Source organism: Littorina saxatilis, linkage group LG8 (genome assembly GCF_037325665.1).
Source record: "Littorina saxatilis isolate snail1 linkage group LG8, US_GU_Lsax_2.0, whole genome shotgun sequence".
In the NCBI taxonomy this organism is placed as follows: domain Eukaryota; kingdom Metazoa; phylum Mollusca; class Gastropoda; order Littorinimorpha; family Littorinidae; genus Littorina; species Littorina saxatilis.
The window spans coordinates 53704265-53720662 of record NC_090252.1 but is presented as its reverse complement, the minus strand read 5'-3'; the positions used below and the strand labels follow the sequence as shown (position 1 = coordinate 53720662).

Genomic DNA, 16398 nt, shown 5'->3' with positions numbered 1-16398 from the left:
AATTGCCTGGAATTTCAGCGCGTTTTGCGACGGTCAAAACATCATGTTAAACCATGTTACAGCATGTCTGTAACATGCAAAAATGTCAAGTTTTGATGGCATTAAAGCTTTGGTTTAACGCCAAGTAACATCATGTTATCGTAGACTTAACTTGCAAAACTGCTTGTTTTGGTGGTGTTACAGCTTGCTTGTAATGTGATTAACATCATGTTATTGCTGGTTTAACATGCAAAACCCCATGTTATGTTGGTGTTAAAGATTGCTCAAATGCCTATTAACTCCATGTTATGCTGGTGTTAAAGCTTGCTCAAATGCCTATTAACACCATGTTAGTTGGTGTTAGGCTTGATTATTAATGTAAAAAAACACCATGTTATGACGTTCACATAATTGTTTTCACCTGGATGGAATTTTGTGGAAAAGAAAGCATGTTGTTTGGGAATTGTGTGCGGGTTTCATGCTTGGATATTGCACTTTGCTGACTTGTCACAGGTCAATTGACATTTAACAATATTAGTTTTCAAATGCATCATCCTTCACACATTATGTAAACATCTTTAACATTAACACTTTGGTTGTAAAATTATTGCACTTTATTCAAACAGGACAAAAACAAAAATGCTGATTCACAATGTACAATAGCAAAGGACTATTTTGAGTGGAGACAGTGTTCATCCACACTATAATTGGATAAGCTAAAATAAATTATTCAAATCGGTGAAGGCCACATGAAATGAAAACACACCATCAGTAAATTACTTCCCTTGTGATTAAGAGCGTCATACCCATAAAAGCCATGTAAGTTTTAGCCCATGTGAGTGTGTGTTGGGAGGGGGGGCAGATGCCCTGTGAAAACATTGGCCATAGATATATATGTGAATTACTTCCCTTGGGTATGAACATTTATGAATGATTAAATGGGTGAAAGAAGGCCATACAAAATAAAAATCAGTAAATAACTAAATCACTTCCCTTGTGAGTAAGAACAGTCATACCAATGTTCCAACTTTTTGCTAAAAATTCGCCCACAATGTGACCTTCAAAGTTGAAAAGGGGTAACTGAACTTCATGTTTGGATGTCATGGAGTCCAACATGTCAGTAAATTTTGAAAGCCCTAGATTCATAAACATCTGAAAACTGCTCAACGTCTTTGCATCACGGCACATTAATAAAAGTAAGAGTTAGTAAGACTGGCCTAACTGCTATGGTGAGGCAGTAATCACTCGTTGATGAATTCTTTTTCTTTATTTGTTGTTTAACGTCGTTTTCAACCATTCACGGTTATATCGCGACGGGAAAAGGGGGAGATGGGATAGGGGAAAGGGGGAAGATGGGATAGTGCCACTTGTCAATTGTTTCTTGTTCACAAAAGCACTAATCAAAAAACTGCTCCAGGGGCTTGCAACGTAGTACAATATATGACCTTACTGGGAGAATGCAAGTTTCCAGTACAAAGGACTTAACATTTCTTACATACTGCTTGAATAAAAATCTTTACAAACATTGACTATATTCTATACAAGAAACACTGCTTAATATGTAGGTAAATGCACAACAGGTTGTGAACAGAAAATCTAAAAATGTAAGGTCTTAAAAGCGGGGAAGTTTGAAAAGGGGGGGAGGGGGGGACCTAAAATGTGGCGATCATAACAACCGGCATGGGTGGCCGAGTGGTAACGCACTTGCGCTCGGAATCAAGAGGTTGCGTGTTCGACCCTGGGTCAGGCCGCTATTTTCTCCCCCCTTTTCTAACCTAGGTGGTGGGTTCAAGTGCTAGTCTTTCGGATGAGACGAAAAACCGAGGTCTACATTGGGGGTGCACGTTAAAGATCCCACGATTGACAAAACGGTCTTTCCTGGCAAAATTGTATTCTTTCTTTATTTGGTGTTTAACGTCGTTTTCAACCACGAAGGTTATATCGCGACGGGCAAAATTATATAGGCATAGCTAAAAATCAATCAATCAATCAATCAATGAGTCTTATATCGCGCATATTCCGTGGGTACAGTTCTAGGCGCTCTGCAGTGATGCCGTGTGAGATGAAATTTTATACGGCCAGTAGATTGCAGCCATTTCGGCGCATATTTACCTTTCACGGCCTATTATTCCAAGTCACACGGGTATAGGTAGACAATTATTAACTGTGCCTAAGCAATTTTGCCAGGAAAGACCCTTTTGTCGATCGTGGGATCTTTAACGTGCACACCCAATGTAGTGTACACGGGGGGAGGTTCGGACACCAAATGTCCGTGTGACTTGGAATAATAGGCCGTGAAAAGTAGGATATGCGCCGAAATAGCTGCGATCTGCTGGCCGATGTGAATGCGTGATGTATTGTGTAAAAAAATTCCATCTCACACGACATAAATAAATCCCTGCGCCTTGAATATGTGCGCGATATAAATTGCATAAAAAAAATCAAAACAAAATCCCTGCGCTTAGAACTGTACCCACGGAATACGCGTGATATAACTATAAGCCTCATATTGATTGATTGATTGATAATTTATCTAACAAAGTTCATTCTGAAATCTTCTTCAGCGTTTGATTATGGAGAGACTAAATCCTCAGTTCAGATGTGGTCTTAACTCCTTGTCTCCCAGGTACGGATATATCCGTACCCACTCATATGGCTCTATCTGACCAGGTATGGATATATATCCGTACACACAGTCACTATGTACATTGCATCTGTTCTCATTCGGCACATATCCGCATCCTGCTTAGACGGTTAGCTTCAGTCGCTTCCTGTAACGTTGATCTAACGCCAGCATTCTAGCCTGTTGATACACAGTTTCTACAATTCTGAGTGACCTGCTGCAGCACAGCTGGTCTCGGCTTAAAAAATCTTGGTCAACATAGATGGGGTACAAAGTGTTATAAAATAAAGCGTCCTTCCAAAGTCGATGACAGGTCCCCAGAGTATTCACAAAATTATATGGTACTGGAAGCCTTGCATGGCGACGAAAAAGATGTCCACGCCTACATGAAGAAGTATCCTTCACGGCTTCAGCGGAAACAGTCGGCTGGGGATGAGGACTAATGGTGAACCTATGTAAAAAATATAGACAAGAACAAAAATGTCAATGGGAAAACAAAGAAAGAAGTAGAGAAGGACCTCCCCACCTTAACACAGTGAAAATGAAAAACACATGTGAATGTACTTATGTTTTAAATCCCCCCCCCCCTCCAATTAAGACCAATTATCCAAGATATTTTTCAGTCCTCAAAGGAGAATTTCACTGTTCTCACGGAACCCTCAAGAAAACTGAGCTGTGCTAATATATTATATAACTGCAAACATCCCTCAAATTCAATATTGCAAGCCACTATACATTCCTCATAAAGGCACATTCCTTCATGCTCACGTGTGAAAACTAACATAAGTTTACAAGTGTGTATCTATTTATAATAATAATAATAATAATAATAACAGGCATTTATAAAGCGCCTTATCAGAAGTTCAAAGTGCGTGACAACCATACATGTATAAAAAAAATTCATGCAATCACTGTCAGATTCAAACAACACATCATGCACATCTCATATCCCCAGACTCTATGCTAAGGCCAAAACAAAAAAATAGTCTGTTTACGGTATCCCGACCGACCCCACCTGTATCTGTTCCTTGCTGTTCTCCAAGAGACACCATGGTGCAGCAAGCTGAAGGGTGTCCTGTCGTATTTCCTCGAAGTTGTAGTAGGCAACCAGGTCAGGAGCAGGAGGTGGGGGCCGACTGACCTGCAGCAGAATTCAAATCAATTAGTCAAGTCACTATGACATATCTTTATTGTTATCGCCACACCAACCCTAAATTTTTCCTTCCATACTGTACAGGGTCCCCACTGGTTTTTAGAAACAAAATTCCATGACTTTTCCATGACTTTCCATGAGCCTCAATAACATTTTCCATGACTAGATCCACAGGTCGCCATTTCCGAACACGCAAACTTTTTACGTCTTGTCACTGCCAGTTTTGACACTGGCTTGCTTTGCACTGAATTTGAGTCAGTTTCTACGCAGTGTCTTTTCGACAAGCGAGTCAAGCATTTGCTACGCAGTCAGATTATCGGTAATGTTTGCTGGTCCTGTCATTTCACTAAACTGGACCAGCCACTGTTTGTATCCATCTGCACTTTCGTAAATTCCGTTTCGTAACCGTCACTGTGACTTGACGAACTGTCATTTTTTTCACCGCGATACACAGTTCATTGCGAAGATCTTCCTCGGTAATTCGTTCCAATTCCGCATACTTTTTGTTGTCAAGAAACAACTCGAAAGAAAGTTTCAAACTCATCATCCTCCATCTTGCTTGTCGAAGCGCTAAAGTACTTTATCGATGCAAAAACAAAAGCAGAAAACTTCGACGAAACCGACTCAAATGCAGCGCAGACGACACGACGAGATAACGGAAGGAAGTGAGCCTCGCTTTGGCTCAAGTGCCATTAAAAATACCGTTATTCTCGTATGCAAATACGAACGAGAAGTTGGTCATACGAACAAGCCTTGTGCTGGAGACGCAAATCGCGGGGGGGGGGGGGGGGGGGGGTGTGTGTGGAATGGCTGGGCAACGAAAATCGCCGCTGGCGTGCTAAAGGTTAATTTTTCTTTCTTTTTTATTTTTTTTAAATTCCATGACTTGAATTGAAATTCCATGACTTTCCAGGCCTGGAAAATTAAAAATCAAATTCCATGACTTTCCAGGTTTTCCATGACCTGTACGAACCCTGCTGTATTTGTTATCCTGAGAGAGAAAAATCCATGTTGCAGACTCAACTGGAAAAATTCCCTTCTCCATCATCTAGTGGACAGAGCTCACATGATTTCAAACAAATCTTTTTTTAAAGTCACATACTTTGTGCGACAGTGTTAGTTTACTGCAACTGTAATTTATAAATAGCAAATTAATAAATATCACTTATCACTATCAGATAATCAGCTAAATGCCTGGCAGATGACCCTCATTCAAAGTGAGTCGTGGCTAAACCATGAAACTAGAAAAACACGTTATACAGTGGAACACCCCTTTTAAGACCTCCAATATCTGAGAAAATTCAGTCTTAAAAAGGAGGGAGTCTTAAAAGGGGGGTAATTTTACAGAGGTTATGAACAGAAAGTCTGAGAAAACAAGGTCTTTAAAAGGAGGGAGTCTTAAATTGGGGGGTCTTAACAGGGGGGTTACACTGTACCACAATATAAATCTAACACTGACAGCGGACAAAAACTGAGAAAACACCCAGCATACATCGGTACTCACAAAAGAGTTACAAGTAGCATCTCCAGGAGCCGAAATCCCAAGCCCTTGATATCTGCACGTTTAGCATCTTGTACCTGGAATAGTATGAAGATAACATGTCATTGTCACCGTCAGAAAATCACTACCGGGTATATCAAAATTATCAATATCATATGATTACTTACTAAAATAACTTTATGAAGTGATCTAGCACTGTCAATGGCAATAGTATCATGACAGTTTGACAGTGAGATTACGATTAATCATCCTCATTAACAAATAACATAGATCAGTTCTAATGTAGTACCTGTTTGTGCAATACCATTGAATCTAGAAATGGAGAAAATTAATTTCTTTAAAACTAAAAGTTAGAACATCACAAATTGAGAAAAAAAATCACACTGGATAAATTGTATTGCCTGTTATTCCCAAAGAAATGTAAATCACAAGTTTACCTCTACATTAATTTTACTCAACACCAATAGTTTGAAAAGTGCAAATTCAGATTAAATCATTGTTTTAAAATCATGCCCAGGGCATTTTTCTCTGAAACAAAATATGTCATTGTTTTAAACTTGGGGAAAAAATGCTTCTATGTTAAAAGCAAAGAAATAAAAAAGGAATTAAAAATTAATAAATATATAAATAAAAAGAGAAAGAAAACATGCAGCATGCAAATCATATTTTGTGGTGTGACATCAACATGTCACTGTCTCATTCTAAGCAGGTATAGGTACACATAAAAAGAAGGCACATACATGAGTCCAACAGTGACGATATATACAGTGCAAAAATCCACACAAGAAAGAACACACCATAAAAACAATAATAGTAGCATTAAAGGGGCAATAATTATGTAAAACAAACACCTTTCATTTACATCTTCTAAAAAGATCTATTTTTTTACTATGTGTACTTCTTTTCCATCTTTAATCATCTGTAATCCATGTAATATACAAAGGTTACAGCAGGCCTCAAATCTACTGAGTAGAAGTGGACAGTGTGTCAGTCTTTAGACATTGTCACAAAATGATTGTCATTTCTTTTGGCGGACTAGTGATTTACAACAACAAAATAAATAAATAAATACATAAATAAATAGGTACAATTAAGAAATATCATTAAAAAAAAATGTGCCATACTATTGTTTTTACAAGCTTAGTCGAGATGGCGTTTACCGGTAATTTCTGGTATTTTACCGATTGAGATTCGCCAATACCGATAATAAAATGGGTGCTCGGTCAGACGTACCGATTGTTAATTATTTTGACCGGGGGGAAAAGAAATAGTGGAGAGAAAAATCCTTTATAAAGAATCCATGGTCAGTAAGAGAGAGAGAGAGAGAGAGAGAGAGAGAGAGAGAGAGAGAGAGAGAGAGAGAGAGAGAGAGAGAGAGAGAGAGAGAGAGAGAGAGAGAGAGAGAGAGAGAGAGAGACTCGCATGGCTTATTGTGCCATTGTCTCATGGAAAACAAACTGATGAGGCTTGGTGTCACAAGGTCGTGTTAACGAAACGTCAAAAATGAAGAATGCTAAAGCCGGCATGCGATTATACTGAAAAATCACCTACGCACACCAGATCCGCTCTTTGCTCACATATATATTTGAGGTCAGTACTATCTTAACCATGAAGCAAAGATCATTGCTGTTGTTTCTGCCTCCAAGAGGTCAGAAAAGGCCCTTGTCATACACTGAAACTGCTTCACGGCCGAAACTGAAAGTGCTTCACGGCCTAGTACGTCAACCGCCTGATGATGCTACGATGGCATAGCAAGTCACTCGGTGATTTTGACATCGGCTCTGCGCGTCAACACTTTTTTGACAACCAGGGGGGAATAACCCAAATTTATTCCACACAAAACGTCTGCGTGTCGATGGCATTGAGAAACATTGATTTAGTCATTGTTTGCCTTTGACTGGTTGCATTGGCAGGTTGACTGATTTTCGTGAGAGCATTGTGGTCAGCTCATGATGTCATACCGGTTTGAAAGATATCTAGCGCGATCACTGAATATAAGCTCTTTACAAATTTAAAAATAAAAATAATATTAAAAAACAACAACATGAACATGCAATTTCCCCAACTGGCCAAGTAGCTAGAACTATCAAGCCAATTATTCTCACTAACACTCCCTCAGCCGGCTCAAGTGAGAAATTGCACAATCACTCATGAACAAGCAAGTACATGTTTACATTTTAACACCAAATTTATCAATAATAGTTGATAAAATTAAGTTAACTTTTCTTACAAGAGAAATCGAAAGTAAGACGTGATCAGGGGCGACTACTCTATGATCTTCAACAATGGCGCCAGATCACGAACACCCCTGTGTCAGAAGTACCCATGGAGGCACGAGGAGAAAGTAAATATTGTCATAGTTTCTGGTTAAAATAAGAGATAAATGGCTTAACTATCGATTGACACCCGCTCAAAAATGGCCAAATTCACCTAACCAGCGATATTGACCGCCAAAGTGACCCTTGAGTTTGAGAAGATCGCAGAAATTAAAAAAAATTTTTTTTTAAATCTAACCAAGGCTTACTGTCAGCTTCAGCCATTTTCTGAAATCTTGTCACATGATGCATACATTTTGTTCATTAAACCACATGATCCTGGCGATTTACAACGTCACCCAAATCGAGGTCGCCAAGAAAAAACCAACCGAAAGTAGCTCGGTAGAATTTTTCAGAAGAGAATAATGGCACGGATTCGTCATCTAAGTGAGTAATGTGGCATATCAACGGAAAATAGAAGAACTAATCTCTCCAATGAGGTACATTATATACTATTTTACGATCTGTAAGTTGTCTTTAAGAGGCGTCAAAAATTCAATGTTTACATAGGTGACGACGTAAGACTTCCGCTGACTGACTTCCACTGACCTCTACTAGAGTGAATCAAACTTCAGAGACATCATTACAATTTTTCACAAAGACTGATTTTCAGCAAACAGCCATGTTTACCTGTACAAATGTATCAGTGTTATCACTATGACTATGAGTATGACAGTGTGGTAACTGGTAAGCTTAGTATTTGGTTCGAGCACAGGCGAAAGGTATCGTCCACTGGACCACCAGACTACTTTCATACTCATAGAAAGTTGTGGTCCAGTGAAGGATACCTTCCGCCTGTGGTTCGAGACAGAGACAAAGTTGAAACTTAATTCGAGAAGCCAAACGGCTGACGAATACTTACTTACGTATTTTGAGCAAAACCCACCCACGTCGACCACAAGTTGATGTCTGCTGGAGTACGTAGTCATAAAAACGTCCATAAAGCTTGGTTTTGAAACGTTTCTTAGCACGAGTTAGATTTATCCGCCATTTTTGATAACATTTTACTGCACTTGGCGCATGCGCGGTCTGCGCGACTTTACCAAACTATCGCCGGCACAGGCCACTGGCACTGATCTAAAAAGAGAGACTGACAAGTACAGGCACCTTATGGTGACTGATAACCCGACAGGCACAACCATGCTGTTGTTGTACGTTGTTGTGTTTTGTAGTTGTTTCAAGTTCAGATGATGAGGCCGTGTGCCAAAAGCAACTAATTAAAAGTGTGTGTGTGTGTGTAAAGCCGAGCGGTGGTAGCTTTGACACTTAGCTCCTAGTGAATATGGACCGGCTCCTAATATGGACCACCTCCTGTTCTGAAAAACTAACGGCGCTTGAGCGCTCAAAAAATTTTGTTCGCTGTATTGCAGAAACACAAATCTCAAAACCGTTAGGCTTTTTCTCTTTTTTTCACTCAGTTTGGCAGCGTTCACTCTAAACGGCTTTGCCGCCGAAAACGGACTCGTTTCTGTCCACAGCCAAAGCTTTTATCACACAAAACTGAATTGCTATATATGACAGCTAAGACCGCATTTGTTACATTTTAGCAGGGTTGACCCCGAGTTTTTACCGTGCAAACAAAAAATATTAGCAAGATGTCAAAGTATGTGCGAGTCCCCTAATATGGACCACCTTCAACAAATCGAGAAAAAAAATCTAAAAGCTATTTTCAATAATTCATTAAGAAGCTTGCTGGAAATAACCTATAACTAGTCCTCGAGATTTAAAAAATGAAAGTCTTCTTTTCGTGGAAGTTGATAATTTCACTTATTTTCACTCTGTTTTTGATAAGCTTCTTTAGTTTCCTGGTGTGCTTCAAATAATGCTCTCATCAACCCGAAACAGATCAATCTAAAGCATATTTGAATTAGTCTGACTTGTACACTAAGTTGTATCATGTTATTTTGAAGTATAGGGGGCTTTTTACAGTGATTTGTGAAGGCCGCTTCACTGATCCATATTAGGCGCCCAGGCTCCTATTATGGACCATTTGTGATTTTGTCTGTATTTAATTTTTGTTGAATGTTTATCAAAGCTATTTCACTCTAATTAGGCCTAACGGTTAACCTAAGAGAAAAGGACTACCAAACACAAAATAAAACTTCTTCGCAAGAAAACAAGCTAGTTATCAGCATGAAACAAAAAGTGGTCCATATTAGGAGCCCTTCCTAACTGTCTGTGTCTGCGTCGAAGATGTTACCGTGAATGTGTTTTTAAAAGACATTTGACAGGACGGCATTCAAACCACACGCACCAGACACGAACCGACGAACAAAATACTTCTGACAACAAAATGTAAAATCAATTAACAAGAGTGTAGTAAGATTCCAAATTGTATTCAGACCAAAACAACAATCATAAAAATATACATGGGTTCTTTCATATGTGTGTGTGTGTGTGTGTGTGTTGATGATGATAACTAGTTTTAACGTCCTCTTAGAACTGCAACTTGCTTTAGGACAGGTAGAGTTAATATGCTTTATGTGGGGACAAGACACTGAACAAACATGCAACCAGAGAACACATATATGATCGTGTTATAACATATCTGGAAGTCTGTTGCGATATTTCAAAATGGGGATGGAAGTGAAGATTGTGTACGCGGAATATGGTTGGACTGGAGCGGTTTTGTAGGCTTATTTTTTTAATTTTTGTTATGTGGGATATTGTTATATTTTTGGCTGAATAGGTAAGTAAATAGATAACTGGAAAAATAATACAATGAAGAAGAAAAAGCTCGGTGTGAGGAACGGAGATCAGGGTTTTTTAAAACAGATATCCTATTTCAGCCTTCTACTATTGAGAGACACAGGGTGTATGCTAGCTTCCATTGAAGCGTGCAATGTTTATCTAAAAAAAACCTCATGGGGTTTCAGGTTATGTTCGTTGACAAGGGTGTGTAGGTTGCAGAAATCTTGCTGGAGTGATTGGCAGCGGTCAAAGAGGTGTAACAAAGATATAAACTGTCCACATTCACAGAGACGGGGAAAGCCCTCTTTTGCTTCTCTGTCAGCCATATCCTTGCCTCTGATCCATGTGTGTGAGGGGAAGTACGTAGCCTAAGGGTCAGTTCTGTTCAAGAGGCAATGATCTGGTGACAGAGGAACAATATTTCCGTCTGAAGCTCTTCCCGGTTTCTGGAACCATTTTGAAGAGCAGTTATGCTGGTTTTGAGTCGGAGAGAATCACGACTCTTGTTGGAGGTCGAGGGGGTCATTGATATAGTGGCATGCTCTTAAGATAACGTAGCCAGCATTTCTGCAGTGAAAATGGACACATCCTTGTTGAGTTTAATTTTTTTTAACTTATTTTGAGGTCAGGAATGACAAAAGCACAGTCAGCTTGGTCATCATTTTTTTGGAGCCGTCAGTAAATATTTGTAGGTGATCTTTGTTATTCAGTTTGAGATTATTTCTTTTACTATTGATGAGACAAGTACAGGGTTATCTTTTTTTGTTACACCCAGATCATGATCAGGGATGATAATGGGGGATTCCATGAACCAAAATGGGAAGGGGTGAATGGGAATGTGGGCCATCCTACCTGGGTTTACCCCCACTTTCTTGAAATATCGGTTGAACATATAGTCTGCTAGTGGGATCGTTGCTTCGTGTATTTTGGGTGTTTTTATATTTAGTCAAGTTTTGACTAAATATTTTAACATCGAGGGGGAATCGAAACGAGGGTCGTGGTGTATGTGTGTCTGTCTGTCTGTCTGTGCGTGTGTGTGTGTGTGTGTGTAGAGCGATTCAGACTAAACTACTGGACCGATCTTTATGAAATTTGACATGAGAGTTCCTGGGTATGAAATCCCCGAACGTTTTTTTCATTTTTTTGATAAATGTCTTTGATGACGTCATATCCGGCTTTTCGTGAAAGTTGAGGCGGCACTGTCACGCCCTCATTTTTCAACCAAATTGGTTGAAATTTTGGTCAAGTAATCTTCGACGAAGCCCGGACTTCGGTATTGCATTTCAGCTTGGTGGCTTAAAAATTAATTAATGACTTTGGTCATTAAAGATCTGAAAATTGTAAAAAAAAATAAAAATTTATAAAACGATCCAAATTTACGTTTATCTTATTCTCCATCATTTGCTGATTCCAAAAACATATAAATATGTTATATTCGGATTAAAAACAAGCTCTGAAAATTAAATATATAACAATTATTATCAAAATTTAATTTTCCAAATCAATTTAAAAACAGTTTCATCTTATTCCTTGTCGGTTCCTGATTCCAAAAACATATAGATATGATATGTTTGGATTAAAAACACGCTCAGAAAGTTAAAACGAAGAGAGGCACAGAAAAGTGTGCTTTGCAGCATAGCGTAACCACTACCCCGCTCTTCTTGTCAATTTCACTGCCTATGCCGTGAGCGGTGGACCACGAGTATACGGTCTTGCTGCGTTGCATTGCGTTCAGTTTCATTCTGTGAGTTCGACAGCTACTTGACTAAATATTGTATTTTCGCCTTACGCGACTTGTTTTTACATTTAGTCAAGTTTTGACTAAATGTTTTAACATCGAGGGGGAATCGAAACGAGGGTCGTGGTGTATGTGTGTGCGTGTGTGCGTGCGTGTAGAGCGATTCAGACCAAACTACTGGACCGATCTTTATGAAATTTGACATGAGAGTTTCTGGGTATGATATCCCCGAACGTTTTTTTCATTTTTTGGATTAATGTCTTTGATGACGTCATATCCGGCTTTTCGTGAAAGTTGAGGCGGCACTGTCACGCTCTCATTTTTCAACCAAATTGGTTGAAATTTTGGTCAAGTAGTCTTCGACGAAGCCCGGACTTCGGTATTGCATTTCAGCTTGGTGGCTTAAAAAGTAGTTAATGACTTTGGTCATTAAAAATCTGAAAATTGTAAAAAAATTCATTTTTTCTAAAACGATCCAAATTTACGTTCATCTTATTCTCCATCATTTGCTGATATAAATACGTTATATTCTGATTAAAACCAAGCTCTGAAAATTAAATATATAAAAATTATTATCAAAATTAAATTTTTGAAATCAATTTAAAAACACTTTCATCTTATTCCTTGTCGGTTCCTGATTCCAAAAACATATAGATATGATATGTTTGGATTAAAAACACGCTCAGAAAGTTAAAACAAAGAGATGTACAGAAAAGCGTGCTATCCTTCTCAGCGCAAGTACTACCCCGCTCTTCCTGTCAATTTCACTGCCTTTGCCGTGCGCGGTGGACTGACGATGCTACGAGTATACGGTCTTGCTGCGTTGCATTGCGTTTAGTTTCATTCTGTGAGTTCGACAGCTACTTGACTAAATGTTGTATTTTCGCCTTACGCGACTTTTTAGGTTTTGGTAAGAGGCCGAGGTTATTGTGTCGAACTCAGCAGTGAGCTCTTCGTTCACAGCATTGTCAAAAGTACTTGCTCTTGATACGTACTGGGCCGACTTTAGTCTTCTTTCTTCATCGAGGGGCAGCCAGCCAGCCTCTTGATACACTAGTTTGTTTATGGAGTCTTTTGGGAGATCAAAGATGAGTTAGAGTGCAGCCATTTCGGCTCTTAGGCACAATAATAGCAAACTAAAGAAGGGGAAGGGAAACGAAAGGGAGGGTAAAAACCACGCACTTCTTTACTCAAACTTCATAAAACCGACTGTAAAACTAACACCGTCTATTCTCCTTTCTCAATCATTATCAAAATCGATCCTAAAACAAAACAAGTCGCGTAAGGCGAAAATACAACATTTAGTCAAGCTGTCGAACTCACAGAATGAAACTGACCGCAATGCAATTTTTCAGCAAGACCGTATACTCGTAGCATCGTCAGTCCACCGCTCGTGGCAAAGGCAGTGGAATTGACAAGAAGAGCGGGGTAGTAGTTGCGCTGAGAAGGATGGCACGCTTTTCTGTACCTCTCTTCGTTTTAACTTTCTGAGCGTGTTTTTAATCTAAACATATCATATCTATATTATTTTGGAATCAGGAACCCACAAGGAATAAGATGAAAGTGTTTTTAAATTGATTTCGAAAATTTAATTTTGATAAAAAACTTTTTTTTTTTATTTATATGTTTTTGGAATCAGAAAATGATGTCAGATGAAGAATAAGATGAACGTACATTTGGATCGTTTTATACATTTTTTTTCTACAATTTTTAGATTTTTAATGACCAAAGTCATTAATTAATTTTTAAGCCACCAAGCTGAAATGCAATACCGAGGTCCGGCCTTTGTCGAAGATTGCTTGACTAAAATTTCAATTAATTTGATTGAAAAATGAGGGTGTGACAGTGCCGCCTCAACTTTTACAAAAAGGCGGATATGACGTCATCAAAGATATTTATCAAAAAAAATAAAAAAAAATGTCCGGGGATATCATACCCAGGAACTCTCATGTAAAATTTCATAAAGATCGGTTCAGTAGTTTGGTCTGAATCGCTCTACACACACACATGCACACGCACACACACACACACACACACACACACACACACACACACACACACCACGACACTCGTCTCGATTCCCCCTCTATGTTAAAACATTTAGTCAAAACTTGACTAAATGTAAAGAGACAGTATGTATTGTGGTTCCGATAGCTCTTAGTCTCATAGTTCTCACCATGTCTGTATAGTGTATGTATTAGTTACTGTGACACCAAATTGTCTTACCCATGTATGTATGATGCTACGCGCCAGTGATGTATGAATGCTATTTATTTTTGTTTTTATCACACAGCAAGCTGCTTTCCTCGTGTATTTTTTATGTTCATTCATGTATTGTACACTTGGCAATAAATTATCTATCTATCTCATCTAAACACGAGCTAAGTAAAACATTATCAGAAAAGGTAGAGCAAGAGAAATCCCAAAACTCAAATTCGAGTCACTGCAGTTCGTACTGTACAAGTTGAGAAAGTTGCAAGTCCAGTCAGTAGCCACCATCTCGGACGGATGTTTCGGGGAGGGGGGGGGGGGGGGGGGGGGAGTAGAACAAATGCCTATCTGTGGTCCTTCGCCGCTTCGAATTCCTTACAGGTCCCACACACATGGGAAAACGATTAACTCGGCCAGTACCCCAGCAAAAGTGCAAAGGAATATAGAAGAAAACTAAAATCTGACCGCGCTAAATAGTCAGGTTAGAATGACCTACTTTCTCTGCTCAACGCACGGGCAATGCAGTCTCTCGTGTACACTGTACTGTGACAAGGCTCATAATTATAGAGAAAATAAGAGATACCCCCAAAAATGTTTGTGCACTGCACTTTTTTTCACATTTATAAACTGATGATCAGTGTGTGTGTGTGTGTGTGTGTGTGTGTGTGTGTGTCAGTTCAAGGGGTGTGTGTGTGTGTCACTGTGTGCCCGTGTGTGTGTGTGTGACGGTCAGTCAGTGTGTGCCCGTGTGTGTGTGTGTGTGTGTGACGGTCAGTCAGTGTCAGTCACAGTGTGTGTGTGTGTGTGTGTGTGTGTGTGTGCATGCATGTGTGTGCATGTGTGTGTGCCGTGTGCAGTGCCCGTGTGAATGTGTGTGTGTGTGTATGATGTATGTGCAGTGTGTGTGTGTGTGTGTGTGTGTGTGACCGTGCTGAGAGAGAAACTAGAGAGAGAGAGGGAGCCGATAATCGTCTGATTCTGCAGGTTCGGCACCAGGCTGATGAAAACGCAGAATAATCCATCAAAACAACACTCTAACATCAAGTTTTAGAAACCAGAAAAACTTATCGAAACTCCATAGGTTTCGTGGTGTTTTGCGCACTGCTGAAACGCGTTTAACACGACGTGAATCGCCGTGCGTTAATGTAGCGAAAACGTCCAAAACGCAGACACCCAAACTCGATGTTTTACTGTGTTTTGCAGCCCGCTAAAATCTCAGGGATTTTATTGCGTTACGGCAGTTTTTCTAACTTGATGTGAATCGCACAGGTATAATGCCACAAAATTCAGTTGATTAACTTCATGTTTCATGTTATATGCCACGTTATAGTGCCAAAACGTGACTTTTCGCCCAGTGTGCGTGCACACGGGGGTGTTCGGACACCGAGGAGAATCTGCACAAAGTTGACTCTGGGAAATAAATCCCTCGCCGAACGTGGGGATCGAACCAACGCCGATAGCGACAACTGGTTTTGAAGCCAGCGCCGCTACCGACTGAGCTATTTCCCCGCAAATAGATAATAGTGTAAACTTACCATCAGACGCATGCTGAGCTGACCTGATGGCCGAGGCATTCAACAAGGTTGTCAGTTGCAAAACAACAAACACGGCAATCGTCAACGTCAGCGCCATGTTTTCCGTAAAACTCACAAGCGTATACAAGGTGATCACAGTCCCAGATATATCCTACGCTACCGTCTGTGTGGGAAACACAATTCAAGTGGGGTAAGTCTTCGCTTTTCAGCGTACCGTTGTACTACGCCCAGACTTTCAAAGTTCTTGTGAGTAGAATGCTGTGCCTAAGTCCAAAGACAACACCAAAGAACTCAGAAACACTACTGCGCGAAAGTTGTTGTTTTGAAACGGCCCTGTTAACTTAATCCACGGCTCCGCTGATGCGAAATGAACGGAGGCTGCACTGAAACCATACACTGGCATGACGTACCAGACTTTATATGATTGCGAGCACACACGCCACGGAATTTTCTTTCAGCAGATTGAATCTAATCGTTCCCAACTCGGCCACTGCATTTGGCAATGTGACCCCTAATGACACAAAAGTGGACAATCATCACCCTTTAGGAACGATCATTACACTTACTGTAGCAATGGACATCATCCTCCCAGTGGTAGAGAATTATCGTGGTTTATGATGCTAGTGCCACAGAATGTTCTAATTGTGATCGT

General features: G+C 39.8%; 1 protein-coding gene and 1 long non-coding RNA gene across 2 annotated transcripts in view; both read right to left on the bottom strand.

Annotated features, from left to right (window-relative positions):
• Positions 1 to 16079, bottom strand: part of LOC138974379 (tripartite motif-containing protein 2-like) — a 19227-nt gene extending 3148 nt beyond the window's left edge. The window contains exon 1 of the mRNA XM_070347097.1: positions 15747 to 16079. Coding sequence (XP_070203198.1) covers positions 15747 to 15843 — 97 coding nt within the window. The 5' untranslated portion in view covers positions 15844 to 16079. The remainder of the gene's footprint in view (positions 1 to 15746) is intronic.
• On the bottom strand, positions 2430 to 5388 carry LOC138973834 (uncharacterized). Its single transcript, XR_011458179.1, has 3 exons — positions 5260 to 5388; positions 3618 to 3743; positions 2430 to 3053 (listed from the first exon to the last, which is right to left on the bottom strand). It is a non-coding gene; the product is annotated as an uncharacterized lncRNA (long non-coding RNA).
• Positions 16080 to 16398: the final 319 nt, after the last annotated feature.